Raw genomic sequence first — 16760 nt, 5'->3', positions numbered from 1 at the left:
ATTATGCCCATCTCACTTAATATGGGTGATCCCAAGATCTACCCATGAATTTAATATCTGAACAAATACTTATCAATCATCTATTAGGCACACAGCACTTCCAATATGGCGACATCATCTTGGAGTTCCCACCACAGCTTGTCTCCCTCAATACTGGGGACACAGTTAGGGTAGGCGGTAAGGAGTTAAGATCCAGAATGGAAGGATGTTTTTTCACTTGACAAGTTCTCTTATCAAATTTTGTGCATTAGTAAGATAATTCCTAGCAGATGGAAGAACATTGAATCATGAAAATCTGAGTTCAAAATCTGCCTCAGACACTTATTAACTTTGTGACCCTGAGCAAGTCATTTACCCCCAGCCTCAGTTTCCCTATCTGTAAAATGGTGGCTGATAATAGCTCCTACCTCACAGAATTTTTGTCAGGATAGATGAATTAATGTATGTAAATAAACATACATTGTTTATGTCTGCTTTGCAAACCTTAAGGCTCTATATGAATTTCATTTATATAATTATTACTATTATCATTTAGAGGAAGAAGAGGAGGAAAACAGGATAGATTTCTGAGGTGGAATTGATTTGAGAGCTCGTCATCTATTCCCTTATTTTACATAGGAGAAAGTTGAAAGGTAAATGATTTTCTTCATGTCACAAAGGAATTAAGTAGCAGAACCAGGATTTGACCCCAGGTTTTCTGGTTCCTAATACAGTTCTTCAAAGCTATACCATAGATGCTTGAGGGAAGCATTCTGGCCCCAGATCAAGGACCCCATGCCAGGTGACTTGGCCTGCTATGTTTTGGACTACAGCAATGCCTTTGCCTGCATATGTAAACATAAAACATAAGTGGAGCCAAACCCTAACACAAGCTTCAGGAGAATGTCCTCCTAATATGGACTTCTATCCCACAGTCAAGCATCATTAATGATTTAACCTGTCCTCCCCCACTCTGCACAATTGTTATTTAATTGTGTCTGACTCTTCATGGCTCTATGGGCCATCCTGTCCATTGGGTTTTCTTGGCAGAGATACTAGAATAGTTTAGCATTTCCTTCTCCAGTAGATTGAGGCAACCGGGATTGAGATATTTGCCCAGAGTTAGAGATCTAATAAGTAGTGTCTGAGCCAGATTGGAACTCAGGTCTTCCTGACTCTATCCACTGAGCCATCTAGCTGTTTCATGATTGCAAACCCCATTTTTAAAAGCTAAGAGATATCCCAGACTCCTAGAGCAAACACGAGACCAGCTCTAGCAGAACCCTGGAGCAACAGATACTGTCTCTTTTTAGTGAAAAATCTTCCATCCAAAAGATCCAAAAAATACATGGAATCCATAAGATTCCATCCAATCTTATATAGACTTGTTTATTCCTGTGCCCACAGGATAAGGAACAAGGATTAGTAAATTCACCTTCAGTGGAGTTGAGGAAGTATGATTTAGGGATGAAAACCTCAGCTGTGAGAGGAAAGGAGAAAAACACCCCAAATGAATATTTTGGCTCAGCCTGTTATAATACAGCTAGCTAGCTTCATTTGTTTTAACTTCTCCATTTGGCAGATCGATTCCTATTTCTTGCAACAGAACTACCATAGACAGCGAGAGGAAAAGATAATATAATTAACTTGTAAGAAGTATTAGCTGACCCCCACCTCCACCCCTAATATTTGACAGAAATTCCAGTGATGTTATTAGCAAGAACAATATTTCCCTTACTGACTTCCATGCATTTATCTCTCTCTACAGGGATGATTCAGAGAACCTTAAAGAGCACTTTCTGCTGAGAAGGAAATCTGATTTTTAAAATAATGAAAATGTGCCCATTTTAGAAGCAAATTTTAAAGCTAAAATTTGAGACCTTAGCAATCATCAAGTCCCCTCTTTTTAGGATTGTACCATCTAAGAGTTGGACAAGACCAGAGGGATTATTTAGCACACACATACATACATACACACATACATACATACACACATACATACATACACACATATTACAACTGATGGAAATAGGTCTCAGAAAGAAGCAGTCATTGTTCCCGGCTACACAGAGCCACCATACAAGTGCATTTCTTCTGACCCCAAATCCAGTGTTCTTTTCAGTACACCACACTACTTCCTTCACTAAGGGAACATAAAGCTAGTTAGCAGAGACCTTCAAGGTCACCAAGGCCAGGGGTTCTTGACACTTTTGTGTTACCGACCCCTTTGGCAGTCTAGTAAAGCCCATAGACCCCTCTTTAGAATAAGATTTCTAAATCCATAAAATGAAATACATAGGATTACATAGGAAACTAATCATGTCAAAATCCAATTATAAAAAGAAAAAACAAAATTCGCAGACCCCAGGTAAAGATCCTCTGGTCTCAAACAATACCTCACGTCACAAATGAGGAAACTCAGGTCCAGGAAAAGTTAAGTGATTCGACCAAAAACAGCGTTGGAATTCAAACCCAGGCATTCTGACTCCAAAATACATATTTTGGGTGAGAAAACTAGATGCAGAGAAGTAAAATGCCTGGTAGGCATCTAACCAATGGGAAAGCCAGGACATGGACCCAGGGCTCCAAGTCCAGCATTCTTTCTACTCACTACTATCTATATGGAGCTGTCTGGAATGTGGCAAACCTCCTTAACTTGACATATCCCTACAGTGTGTGCTCACATCTTTAATTAGATCTGGACTAAAAATACTCCCCCACCCCCTGGCTCCACACCGACTGCACACAACTCAGGGATGACAGTCAGTTTGGGTGTTTGAACCAAGCAATGTCTTTTGTGGGTAAAAGTCCGGGGACAGAACCCAAAACACAGGTTTGTGGTATATAGAGTCGGAGGCTTTATTAGACCAGATACAGCACTGGGAGTTGGTCAGATGGCACACCCAAATTATGTCACAGCGATTGCCCAACATGTAACTAAAACACCTCATTTTCTCATTCACGGATGAGCTGCCTTTCTACTCACCTCTTAAACCTCTACCTTTCAAGAACTATTGGCAGGTAATAAAAACAAAGTCTTACCCAAATGGGGCCCAGAAGTAATTAAGATTTGTATTCAGGTGGAGGAGGAGAGAAAGGAAAGGGAATGGAGGGAGGAGAGAACAGCTTTGAGGCCCCCAAATGACAATTCCTGCAATATCCTTGACAGCAGCTCATCAGTCTTGTGTCCAACCGGGAGGACTAAAGCCCCTGAAACCCTGCCGTTCACTTGCAGCTCTGAAGCCGGGTCCTATAATGCTTCTCATCTGACAAGAGGGGGATGAAGGTGTCACTGTGGGAAACCTTTAGCCTGCTGCTCCACAGAGGGACCTCCTTCCCTTCCTGCTGTGCCTGAGGATTGTCCAGGTCGCTCCGGGAGCCCCCAGCCCTCCCTTCACTGGAGTTGAGTTCCATCAACTCCAGCTCATGCTTGGCTGCCGTCTCTAACACTCTCTGCTTGTTGTAATACCTAACAAAGTTGTTGATGATGGGGTGGATGGGAAGAGCAATGGCAATGACCCCACAGAGGAAGCTGATGGCAGCATTCAACTTGCCTAGAGTGGTCTTGGGATAGATGTCCCCATACCCCACTGTTGTCATGGTAATGATGGCCCACCAGAAGGATTGGGGGATGCTTTTAAAGAGTGTCTCTGGGTGACTCTGCTCCATAGTGTAGCCAAGGGCAGAAAAGACAAAAATCCCAACAGCCAAGTACATGAGGAGCAGCCCAAGCTCCTTGAAGCTCCGTTTCAGAGCATAGGTTAAAGTCTGCAGTCCCGAAGAGTGGCGGGCCAGCTTAAAGATCCTCGCAATGCGCATGATGCGCAGGGCTTGGACTGCCTGTTGCACATTGGTCAACTCCATCATCCGGGCCCCAAAGTGGGTCAGAGTCAGGCTGACATAGAAGGGCAGGATGGCCAAGACATCGATGATATTCATGAAGGACAAAGCAAAGTGGAGCTTGTTGGGAGACGAGATGAGCCGAAGGACGTACTCGAGTGTAAACCAGCCGATGCAGGCAGTCTCTATGTTGTCCAGCGTGGGGTGTTCCACATGGTTCCCTTCCTCGTCTAAGATCTGAAGCTCCGGAATGGTCCCCATGCACATGACCACTGATGAGATCAATATCAAGAGAAAGGACAGGATGGCCACAATTCGGGCTGGGCAGGAGGACTCGGGCTTCTCCATGAATTTCCAAATACACTTTTGGCACCTTTTCCAGCGGTTTTCTGAGGCGTCCACTCCCAAATCATCCAGAATCAACTGGACCCTGCGAGCGATTTCCTCCAGCTCTTCCCGTTTCTCACTCAGGTGGCTCTTACAGCAGTCATCCAAGAACTTGAGGTCCACTTTCCAAAACTCCATCTCATTCTTGAAGCAGATGGGGCAGATCCCCTTCTTCATGTGAATCTCCCCAAAGTAATAGACTTCGATAACACATTTGAAGGCATCAGGGTCCCGGTCAAAGTAAAATTCTCTCTTTCCTGGGTCATAATCATCACACAGAGAGAAAATGGTATCATAACCCCCAGCCAAACAGTTGATTAATTCAGCCAGCCGGGTTTCTGGGTACTGGCTCAGCAGGTCTCCGTACAGGACCTGCCTCACTCCTCCGACATTGACCACGATCTCTATGTCTTCAGTGTTTTCTGACCCGTTACTGTCCAGCTCCAACAGGCTGGAATCCCCTGCCACATTCATCCTGCTTCTGGGCTGCTCCCGGCTTCTACCCAACCCTCACCAGGCTGCCTGCCTTCTCTGTGAAGACAAACGAAAGCACAAGTCAAGGATCATACAGTGAAACTCTGAATGACTCCCCAGGAAGGCTCCGGGAAGGCATTTACAATCTGTCAGAGCTTACGAGGTAGCTAACAGGCTGCAGGGGAAGGACTGGGCTGCCGGAGGGAGAGAGGGAAAGAAGAGGGAGGGAGGGAGGGAGCCAGAGGGGAACTTGAGCCAGGAAAGACTACTTTTGTCTGATACAGATAGAAGAAAGAGCAAAGGACACTCACCTCCTGCGTGTGTGCTCCTGATATTGGAGAGCCTGGTTTTTTCCTTCCTGAAGTGATGTCTCTTCATGGACTCAGAAGCATTGCCAGCAGTCCTTTGCACAGATTAACAGAAAGAGGAGTCATCGACAGGCTTCAATGGGTCAGATGAGCCAAACTCTCTTCACTGGGGACTGTGGTCACCCCCATTGGCCTGCAGCTCCAGAGCTGCTGGCTGAGCTGCTGCCTCGTGGTCCTCCGGAGTTTACTTGTGGACTCCAAAGGAACAGTAAGTGGAAGTGTGCAGAGGGAGAACTTGAGCTTGTTTTTCCAATGCTGTTTCTAAACATAATAGGAATTCCAGGCTGACGTCAAGAGCTTTCAAAACTGTACCCTCTTCTGGTGAAATTTAGCAAAGCACAAGACAGCCTCAGCTCACTACTGGGAGCAAAGTCTGAGCGAGAAGGTTTAGCTGCTACAGCTGCCTCCTCTCTGGCACCTGTGGGTGCACGAGAACCAGTCCTGAGCCTGACCATTGAATCTCACACCCTTTTTGTCCTTAATGAGAGGTCATGCAAAAAGGATGACCAGCCTTCAAATAATAATTTTTTTTAAAAAGCATAAAGGTCGTTCATACAAGCTGTATGAAATAAATTAAAAAAAAAAAAAGAATAAAGGTCATTCAAAAAAGGAACACCTAGCTTTAAGTTACCTTAGGTCATAGAAAATAAATGAAATAAATAGGTCATATGAAAGAGCAACATCTAGTTTTAAGTTAACATTTGTCATACAAATAAGGAAAAGAAAACAATAAAGGTCATGCAAAAAAAAGGAATATCTAACTAAGTTACCTTAGGTCACATAAAATAAATAAAAGAATAAAGGATATACAAAAAGAACATCTAGCCTTCAAATACTACAAATTGTATAAAATAATTTTTTAAAAAAAGAATAAAATCCATTCAAAAAAGGAACTTCTAGCTTTAAGTTACCTTAGGTCATAGAAAATAAATGAAATAAATAGGTCATATGAAAGAGGAACATCTAGTTTTAAGTTAACATTTGTCATACAAAATAAGGAAAAGAAAACAATAAAGGTCATGCAAAAAAAAGGAATATCTAACTTTAAGTTACCTTAGGTCACATAAAATAAATAAAAGAATAAAGGATATACAAAAAGAACATCTAGCCTTCAAATACTATAAATTGTATAAAATAAATTTTTAAAAAAGAATAAAATCCATTCAAAAAAGGAACAGCTAGCTTTAAGTTACCTTAGGTCATATAAAATAAATAAAACAAACAGGTCATATGAAAGAGGAACATTTAGCTTTCAGTTAATGTTTGTCATATAAAGTAAAGAAAAGAATAAAGGTCATGCAAAAAGGAAATCTAACTTTAAGTTACCTTAGGTCATATAAAATAAATAAAATAAAAGATTAAAATATTTACAAAAAGAATGTCCAGTCTTCAAATAATACAAGCCATACGAAATAAATTTTTTAAAAAACATAAAGGTTGTTCAAAAAAAGAACATCTAAAAATGAATATTAATAAATAGTTTAAAAATTTTTTTAAAAGAACATCTAGCTTTAAGTTAACATAGGTCATATAAAATAAAGAAAAAAAAAAGAACATAGGTCATACAAAAAGAAAGTCCAGCTTTAAAATGAATTGGGGACAACAGGCTTAGTGTAAAGGATCAGAATCTTTTCCTGATAGCTAAAAGCTTGTCCCTGATCAATTCCAGGAATAGAAAACTCACTACTTCACAAACTCTCTGGTCAAAAAGTTGGACAATTCTAATTGTTAGATCTTGTTCTTTTTTCAAGGAATCTGGGCTGGATAACTCCCAGGCAAGTCATCTTATTTCTTTGGGCCTCGGTTTCTTCCTCTATAAGAAGTTTGGACTATATGACTTTTTTTAAAAAAAAACTCCTACCTTCCACCTTGGAATCATTACTGATTATTAGTTCCATAGCAGAAGAGTGGGAAGGGCTAGGCAATTGGTGTTAAATTACTTGCCCAGGGTCACACACCTAGCAAGTATCTTAGGTAAAATTTGAATTCAGGACCTCTTGTCTCTAAACCTGGCTCTTACTCTACTGACCCACCTAGCTGCCCCCAACTAAATGACTACTGAAGTTTGTTTCTCATTCTAAATCTATGACAGAGACTTTTCTGATCCTCAAATTCCTCATCTCTCACACAGATTAAAAATCATAACTAATTTCTAATCCCAGTTAAATTCTCACTAGTATACTCCCTAGATGACCTTGGACAGGCCACTTAGAACTGGAGAAGACCTTAGAGAGATTTCCTCAGTAAAATGAAGGCATTGAACTAGACAATCTCCAAGATCCCCTCTGGCTTTGAATCTCATGGACTGTCTCTTCAAGGCTAATAATACCTGTCCTTCCAACCTGACACGAACATCAGTGAGTGTCAAATGAAAGAATATATGAAAAGCCCTTTGGCACCAGAACCATAATAAACACTTCTATTTCTATAGGGCTTTCGGGTTTACAAAGTACTTTCCTCAGAGCAACACAGACCAGAACATAGGGAAAGTATTATTAATCTTATTTTATAGGTGAAAAAGTAGAAGCTCGGGGAGAATATGACTTTCTCGTGTCAAAGCCAAGTTCTAAACCCAGATATGGACATATAAAATCAAAGAATTTGGGGAAGGGACCAGGGGAACTATCTAGTTCAAATTTTTCAACAAACAAAAGCTCTAACAATTAGAATTGTTCAACTCTGTGTTCATATCTTTTATGAGGTAGTGAGCTCCCCAAAACTGGATTTATTCATAGGATCATGGGAATGTAAGATTTAGAGCTAGAATGGATAAAACTTGGAAATCAAGTAGACCAACTGCTTCATTTTACTGATGAGGAACCTGAGGCCCAGAGACGGAAAATAACTTACCTTCAAGTAGTCAGTGGCAAAGCTAGAGTTGAAACCTCCATCTTCTTAACCCAAACTCAGGATTCTTTTCATTAGATGACACAGTACTGGACTGGGAGTCAGGAAGACCTGAATCCAAATCTCACCTCAGGCACTGAGCTGTGTGACCCTGGACGAGTCACTTAAACTTTGTTTGCCTCAGTTTCCTCAGCTGTAAAATAGGGATAATGATAGCACCCACCTCCCAGGGTTGTTGTGAAGATTTAATAACACATGTAAAGTGCTTTACAAATCCTAAAGTGATTTATAAGCACTAACTTGCATTATGGTATAGTGGGGATTTCTTTTACCAGTGTGTTAGACTAGATGGCCACTGAGGTTCCTTCTGACTCTCAACTACTAAGATTCTGTGACTTCAAGCCTAGAGTCTTTCTAATACATCTAATATTCAAGCTATAAAATTTCTTTTTCCTTGAACCTTGAGGAATGTCAGTTGGTCAATCATTCAGATAGCAAACCCTTCTTAAGCACCGATTATGTTCTGGGAACACAAAGAAAATGAAAAACATGGTCCCAGTCTAAAAGAGCTTACGTTCTAATAGGGGAGACAAACAAACTTAACAAACAAACAAAAATTAAACAAAAAAGACATATACAATGATGTGTGTGTATGTATGATGAGATGGGGGCATTAGGGTGGGGATGAATTTCAGAAGTAAGTTAGGGACCAGTAGGATGTGGTGGTGGGATATGTATAATGATGGTGGGGGTTCCAAATCTCTGGGATGGAGAGAATATGACAGGAGCTAGTATGCTAATCACTGAGGAACGAGTTCAAGCAGAATGTCAGTCACTTTGCAGAGCAAAGATGTGGCCTGAGGGAATCCAGATAAGAGTCAGGAAGTAGTCATTGGAGATGTGTCTGGTATATGGGGAATACAGGGGATAGAGGTAATTTGGATCCAGAAATGAAGCAGGGCTCCCTGGGAAAGCCCTGAAGCAAAGAAAGAGGCTAAAAGCCCTGTGGTGAAGACAGAAGCAAGAAAGGAGGTGAGAAAAGGCTAGCTATTGTTTTGTTTAGTTTCCAATGCCCATTTCCCTAACCCCAACCCCTACATTCAGTATTATAATTCTTCCCATTGCTCAAAACTCAATCAAAGATCACCTACTCCAGAAAGCCCACAGTTCAACTACCTGCTGATGTTTCCACTTGGATGTCCTGCCATCATACCTTACTCATGACAGGGACAGAAAATTTACAAGCTGCATAGAGAGAATATTTTATTCTATCATTTTAGAGAGGAGGAAACTGACTCCTAGAAAAAGAAAGCAAAATTCCATGTCACATAGCTAATCAGTAGAAAAACCAAGACTAAAAACCTGTCTCTTTACTGAGAGTCAAATATTCTTTCCTCTACGCTACTGTTTTTCTACCACGTAGTTCAGCACTTAATTATATATACATTTCTTTGTGTTGTTTGTTGTTGCTTCCTATGTGTTCATCTCCTCTCTAAAATCAGCTCCTTTATCTTGACCATCCTTCCTGTCACCCAAGTGGGAAACCTGAGTCATCTTTGATTCCTCCCTCTCATCCACCACCCACACCCATTTGATCATCAAATCCTTTCAGTTCTTCTTTTACCATATCCCTCCCAGCCAATCCATCTTTTCTATTCCCATAGCTACCACCCTTCTTCAAATTCCCTCCTTTGGCACTATTCTAATATATCTTAATTGATCTCAATATTTTTAGTCAAGTCACAAGTCAGAAAAAAAATTATTAAACTCTGATTTTGTGCCTGACTCTGTGCTAAGTGCTGAGGATACAAAGAAAGAATAAAAATAGAGAGAAAAAGAAACAGTCTCTGCTCTCAAGAACCTCACAGATAACTGGGGGAAATAACATGCAATCAACTATTTACAAATAAGATGTATGTGGAATAAATTGGAGATAACCACAACTCATGTCACCAGAATAATCTTCATAAAATATCATTTTCGTTATATCAAAATCCGGATCAAATACTTTCATTGACTCCAAATCACCAACTGAATAAGTCCAAATTCTTTAACTTGATAACTTGGGCTCTCCATAACATGACCCCAACCTACCCTTTCAAAGTTATCTCCCACTGCAATAGAATCACCATCTTGGGATCTTAAAAGTCACCAAATCCAAATTCCCACCCACACAGGAATTCCTTTGAGAGGTAGTCATTCAGCCTCTATTTGAAGTAGCCATTCTAATATATAAAAATACAGACCCTGCCCACAGTCTGAGATTCTGATTCTGCCACTTTCTTCCTTTGTACCCTTGAACCAAATACTTTCTCCTCCTGGCTCTCTAGTTTCCTGGAATGTAACAATGAGGTTGGGCTATGGTTTCTAAGGTCCCTTCCAGCTCCTAAATTTTATATTCCTATTAGCTCTTCCAGTGAGGAGGAAGCTCATTACCTTAAGGTACTTTGCATTGTTAGACAATCTTAATTATTAAAATTTTTCTATGGTCATCCTTTTGCTCTAGCCAAATGGATCTCCTTTCTGTCTTCCCTCAAATGCATTATCCTCTCCTGACTTTTATACATAGGGTGAAGACCCATCTAGTTCTAACCGCAGAGAGTCATTGTTAAATTTCAGAATAAAAATTGACACCTCAAAAACTGATAAACATTACAGATCAGAGCTTGCATTATTTTGTTGATTATCTAGATTAAGAAAGTGTTAACAATGCCTAGATTAAATTTGAAAATTATGGAGGTACTTTTTTTTTTCTTTTGGAGAGCCAATAGAGAAATTTAAAAGCACACACTTATTTAGGATTATAAGATCAAAGACAGAGATCTTAGAGGCCATAGAGACCAACCCTCTTACTTTATAGTAGAAGAAACTGATACCCATAGAGATTAAATGACTTGTCCAGCTTGACTGAGGCAGAAGCCAACATTCACTGTGCCATTTAGTGGCCTCTAACATTCCATTTCATCTGTTAGGAATGCCTTCTCTTTCCCATTTATCCCTAGCCTTCAAAAATCAAGCTTACTTGACCCCAGAGAAGCGAAGAGAACATCCTACCTTCATGTTAGAGGTGGAGCACTATCGTTACAAAATGTTGTATACTTATAAGACAGGATACTGTGTTCATTGTTTTGCTGGAGTATCTCTTTTCATCTTTCTTTTAAATTCTCAGCTAGATGAAAGAGGAGGGACTTATTCAGCAGGGAATGTGACATAACAACAAAAGCATTAATAAAAAAATATAAAGTAAATATTGTTAAAGGTATACATTCAAGTCCTCCTACATCCAGGAAGTCCTCCTTGAGAAAAACAAATTACCTATTTTTTTCCATACTATAAAGCTGGATAATATTTTTATTCATACCAATCTTATGGCATTGTGTCTATTAAGTAGTTGTCATATGCTACACTGAAGCTTAGAAGAGAAAGTCCTGGTTAGAAGTAGAGATTTGAGGCTCATTAGTGTAGAGGTGATAGTTACCCTGAACCTTGGGAGCATATGAGATCACTGGAAAAGAGAAGAGAAGAGGGCCCGAGCATCCATCTTTCAAGGATAGGTAGAGGCAGAGAAAGAGAAGACAGCAAAAGAGATAGAGGACAAAAGAGAAATAAGATAGAGTGGTATCATGTAAACTAAGGGAGGAAAAAGTTTCTAGAAGAGGATTGTTATTCAATTGTGTCCAACTCTTCATGACTGTAATAGGGAAATAGACTTTAAAAGTAGCAGAGCAGATTTAGCCTATTACATGACCCTATAATGGAGTTTTCTTGGCAAAGAGACTGGAATAGTTTTCCATTTCCTCCTCCAGTGGAATAAGGTAATCAAAGGTTAATTAACTTACTTAGGGTCAAATAGCTGATGAGTGTCTGAGACCAAATTGGAACTCTGGTCTTCCTGACTACAGGACCAACCAACACTCTACCCACTGAGCAGCCTAGAAGGGGATGGTGGTCTGCAATTTAAGTTTCAATAGTTTTGTTACTGCTTGTGTCTCAATATATATGATGGCTTTCCAAATCATTTTCTGGAATTAACTTAGAATAAGATCATAGCATTCTAATCAAAGTAATCAGAGATATTTAGAAAAGTACATAAGAATCAAGATTTGTGGGGAAGGGTGGACAACTCTTGACAATTTTAAGGGAAGAATTAGTACTAGATTTGGATGTTAAACAACACACAGGAAAAAAAAAAGATGCTCCCAATAACAGGCATTTATATAACACCTTAAGGTTTGTAAAATAATTCATAGTTATCTCATATTAACCTCACAACTCTGGGAGGAAGGTACTATTATTTACAGGTAAGGACACTGAGGCTGAGAAAGGTTAAATGAATTGTCCAGGGTCACAGAACTAGTATCTGAGGCTAGGTTTGAACTCAGATCTTTCTGACTCTAGGTCCAGTATACTATCTACTGCACGACCAATCTGCATCTAAGAACATAAGGGATTCAAAGAAAAATGGGAGAATTTATATGAATTTGATACTAAGTTAAGTGAGCAGAACTAAATGAATATTATAGACAATTATAATAATGTAAATAAAAATAATGCTCAAAGGAAGCCAAAACTGGGTAACTACATAACCTAACTTGGTTCTGGATGTACCTCTCTTATCTTAAAAGAGGAATAGGAGACTACTAGGTCATAAATTTACATATATTATCTGTCAAAGTCACTGTATTTCCTGGTTTTGATAAACTTTTTCTTTGTTATAAGAGAGGACTCATTTCTGGGATATGGTAGGATGAAGGTAAGGGAAGTATATCTAGGAAGAAATCTGTATAAAAATAAAAGATATAATTGCTATTTTTAAAAACACCTTGTGGCTTCTGCAAACAAAGAGAATGAGCCACCTCAACAGGGGAATGATGAACAATAATCCTTCCACTGTTCAGCTGGCAGCAACTGGGAGTTCATGTTTATATATAAATGGTTAAATAGAAAAGACTATAGTGGAGGCAGAGGTGAGTTCCCCATAATACACACACACACACACACACACACACACACACACACACACACACACACTGCAAATCTTTTAAACTAAACATCCAAGAATCATAATCATAGAATGTTAACACTGAATTAGAAGTCAGAGGACCTAGGCTCAAAACTCATCTCTTCCCCTTACTAACTAGCTATGTTACCTCTAGTGAGCCCCTTTCCTTTGGGGGTTCTTAATTTCTTTTACTGTCAATGTGGAGGAGTTGGACTAAATAATCCCAAAGTACCTTCTTGTAGGTGATGGCAAACCTATGACACTCGAGTAAGCACTGACATGCATAGCCATTTTCAATGACACATAGCCGCATCAATCGCATACAGAGAAGTATGGGGCTGCATACCGAGGATGAAACATCTGCTATAGTGTAGTGTAGACACTCTGTGCATTATAGACGACAATTTTGCCTATATTAATTTACCTATTTTGGTTTATTAAATATAGTTATATATTAAAATTATGCATTTTTGTTTTTAAACTATAAATATCATGAAATTATTATTTTTCTCTAAGTGACATTCCACCCAAGTTATCCTTGGTTTTCTGTCGAATTTTGACACACCCAGCTCAAAAGGTTGCCCATATTCATGAAAAAGAACGCTATCCACATTCAGAGGAAGAACTACAGGAGTGGAAGAAAAACAACTGCTTGAACACACAGGTTGATGTGGATATGATTGGGGATGTAGACTCTAAATGATCACCCCAGTGCAATTATTAATAATATGGAAGTGAGTCTTGTTCGATGAAACACGTAAAAACCAGTGGAAATGCGCGTCAGGGGGCTGCGGGGGGGGGGGGGGGGAGGGTGGAGGAAAGAGTAAGAACATGAAACATGGAACCATGGAAAATTTTTCTAAAATAAATTTTTTTTTAAATTACAAGGTTGCCCATCACTATTCTAGATCAAAATCCAATAATGTCAGATCGCCTAGCCCATTAGTTCTCAAAGTGTGGTCAGTAGTGTCATAATCAGACTCTGGGAGCAGAGAGTCACACCTTGATTGACAGGTGAAGACAGTTGGACATCGAAATGTTCCTGGAGGCCAGGAGGACAGGAGGAAAGGCAGTTGGCCAGAAAGGATATAAATACCCTGGGCTCAAACCCGGCCTCAGCCACTTCCCAGCTGTGTGACCTTGGGCAAGTCACTTGACCCCCATCACCCACCCTTACCAATCTTCCACCTATGAGACAATATACCGAAGTGCAAGGGTTTAAAAAAAATACCCTGGGAGCCCCTGACAGGATCCCTTGGACCCCTTTTCTTTTGGGGACCTTGGCTTTGCTTTGGCTGAGCCTTGCCTAAACTCTTGCCTTGGACATTTGATCTTGAACATTGATTGACCTGTGGATCCTCTGATTCTCTCTGAATCCCTAGATATTTAGGCACCTAAACCATCTCTAGATATATAGGCATCCCGGGCCAGGGGGTGGGGGGAACTGGGAAGTGGGGAGGAGAAGAAGAAGAGGGTGGTAAGGGTGGCATTTCCTGAAGGCTGTAGAACGGGCAAACAAGTAGCAGTAAGAAGCTGAGAGAAATCATCAATGCTTGTGTCATCCAAACAGTTTGCTTGCTCTGGTTTGGCTGTGGCCAGGCTGAGCCAGAGGAGGTGAAGAACAAGCCCAGCATTACTGAACAGTCTGCAGTCCTGAGGAATTATTGTCATAGATTTAGTGATGGGGTCACCTATTCCCCAACCCTTTCCTGATCATTCCTTTCCCTTGTTAAACAACATAGATAAAGTTATTAAGTACCTTCCTGGAGTAGTTATTCCATCACCACTCTGGGGAGGGAGCAACCCAGTCAGATGAATGTTATCCAAGGTTGATAGAGCCCAGTGCCAATAATCAATCAACCCCAGGTGGGACCTGAAAGGGTTACCCAACCATTGACCTTTAGGGATCCTGCCTGGGCACTGTTATAAAGAAGGGCAGTTATTATATCATCCAGCTGGGTGGCAGGACTTGGGTGTCCCTGCACCAGCCTTTAGGGAACCAAACCAAAGCTTCCTCAGATTTACATCTCAGATCAATATCTCAGATTACTACTACTAATAACCAGCCTAATAGTGGTAGGATAAGATTACCCCCTATTCTTTTATAACAGTAGACACCTGGGGATCTCCAAGACCCTTTCAAAGAATCATGAAGTCAAAATTATTTTCATTATAACTATGATGCCTTAATATCTGATATGATACATTTTGACAGATATAATGAGGAATGTACTGGAGCCAACTGTTAACCAGCTCAGTGAGAGCTGATTGTTAAATGTTCAGTGTGAGCATTTGCACCTCAGAAATTGGCAAACACTATTTTGTTAATTGTCTCAGACAATTAAGAAAGTGATGGAGAAAATTTGAATAATGCAGATTAAACTTAAAAGTTTGTTATGTGTTTTCAGAGAGTAGGTTGTTAAATCATTACCAGCATACCCCCAAGATATAACCCACATTAGCAAAAGCTATATGAGGATCCGAGATAATTCTTTTTTTAATTTATTTATTTTTAAGATTCATGTTATATGCATGATTCATGTTGTCTCCCTCTCCTTTTCCTCCTCCCTTCCCAGAGCTGACAAGCAATTCCACTGGGTTATACATGTATTATCACTCAGTACCTAGTTCCATATTATTCATTTTTGTGATAGAGTAATCTTTTAAAACCAAAGCTTCAAATCCTATACCCATATAAACAAGTGATAACTCACATATTTTTCTTCTGCATTTCTACATGATAATTCTTTTTTATTTGAAAAGTTTTATTTAGTTAAGAAAATTTTTCCATTGTTACATGATGCATATTCTTTCCCTCCCCTCCTCCCACCACCCTCCTCCTATAGCCAATGAGCAATTTCACTGGGTTTTACATCTACATGATAATTTTTTAAAAGTATAAGAGGGATCCTGAAGGAAACTAGGTGGCACTAAGCCTGGAATCAGGAAGACATCTTCCTGAGTTCAAATCTGGTCTCAGATACTTGCTGGATGACATGCGTAAGTCACTTAACCCTGATTGTCTCAGTTTCCTGATCTGTAAAGTGAGCTAAAGAAGAAAATAATGAACCATTTCCAGTATCTTTGCCAAGAAAACCGCAAATAAGGTCATGAAGGGTCAAATGTGACTGAAACAAGTAATCAACAGCAAAAGGATCCTGAGGCCAAAAGGTTTAAGAACCATTGAACTAGTTTAACACTTTTCATTTTCTAGATGAGGAAACTGAGGTCCAGAGATGAAAGGAGTAAGCACTGAATCTCACAAGTGGAAGGGACTCCTGCAGCTACCTGGTCCAACCCATCCCCTCTAGAACATCACCACTAAGTGACTGTACAGCCTACTCTTGAAGACCTCTGCAATGGCCTCATTAAGACCATATATTTATTTTTTATTTTATTTATTTTTTGTTTTTTTTATTTAATAATTTTTATTTTTTAGAAAAGTTAACATGGTTACATAATTCATGCTCTTACTTTCTCCTTCACCCCCCGACTTCCCCCACCCATGGCCGATGCACATTTCCACTGGTTTTAACATGTGTCATTAATCAAGACCTATTACCAAATTGTTGATAGTTGCATTGGAGTGTTAGTTTCGAGTCTACATCCCCAATCATGTCCGCCTCAACCCATGTGTTCAAGCAGTTGCTTTTCTTCTGTTTCCACTCCTGTAGTCCTTCCTCTGAATGTGGGTAGCGTCTTTACCATAAATCCCTCAGAATTGTTATGGATCATTGCATTGCTGCTAGTAGAGAAGTCCATTACATTCCATTTTACCACAGTGTATCAGTCTCTGTGTACAATGTTCTTCTAGCTTTGCTCCTTTTGCTCTGCATCATAAGATCATATATTTAGAGTTACAT

At 39.8% G+C, this 16760-nt stretch overlaps 1 protein-coding gene across 1 annotated transcript; it reads right to left on the bottom strand.

The window, feature by feature from the left end:
* Positions 1-2820: 2820 nt before the first annotated feature.
* Positions 2821-5070, bottom strand: KCNF1 (potassium voltage-gated channel modifier subfamily F member 1). Its single transcript, XM_044660953.1, has 2 exons — positions 4992-5070; positions 2821-4737 (listed from the first exon to the last, which is right to left on the bottom strand). Exon 2 carries the CDS (start codon positions 4678-4680, stop codon positions 3205-3207), a length of 1476 nt encoding a protein of 491 aa, XP_044516888.1. The 5' UTR covers positions 4681-4737; positions 4992-5070; the 3' UTR covers positions 2821-3204.
* Between the last annotated feature and the right edge of the window lie 11690 nt (positions 5071-16760).

This window comes from Gracilinanus agilis, chromosome 2 (assembly GCF_016433145.1).
Source record: "Gracilinanus agilis isolate LMUSP501 chromosome 2, AgileGrace, whole genome shotgun sequence".
Taxonomy (NCBI): Eukaryota; Metazoa; Chordata; class Mammalia; order Didelphimorphia; family Didelphidae; genus Gracilinanus; species Gracilinanus agilis.
The sequence above is the reverse complement of the archived record's forward strand: the minus strand, read 5'-3'. Positions and strand labels throughout refer to the sequence as shown.

Coding starts and splice junctions, on each gene's coding strand:
- KCNF1 (XM_044660953.1), bottom strand. CDS start 4,680: ATGAATGTGGCAGGGGATTCCAGCCTGTTGGAGCTGGACAGTAACGGG.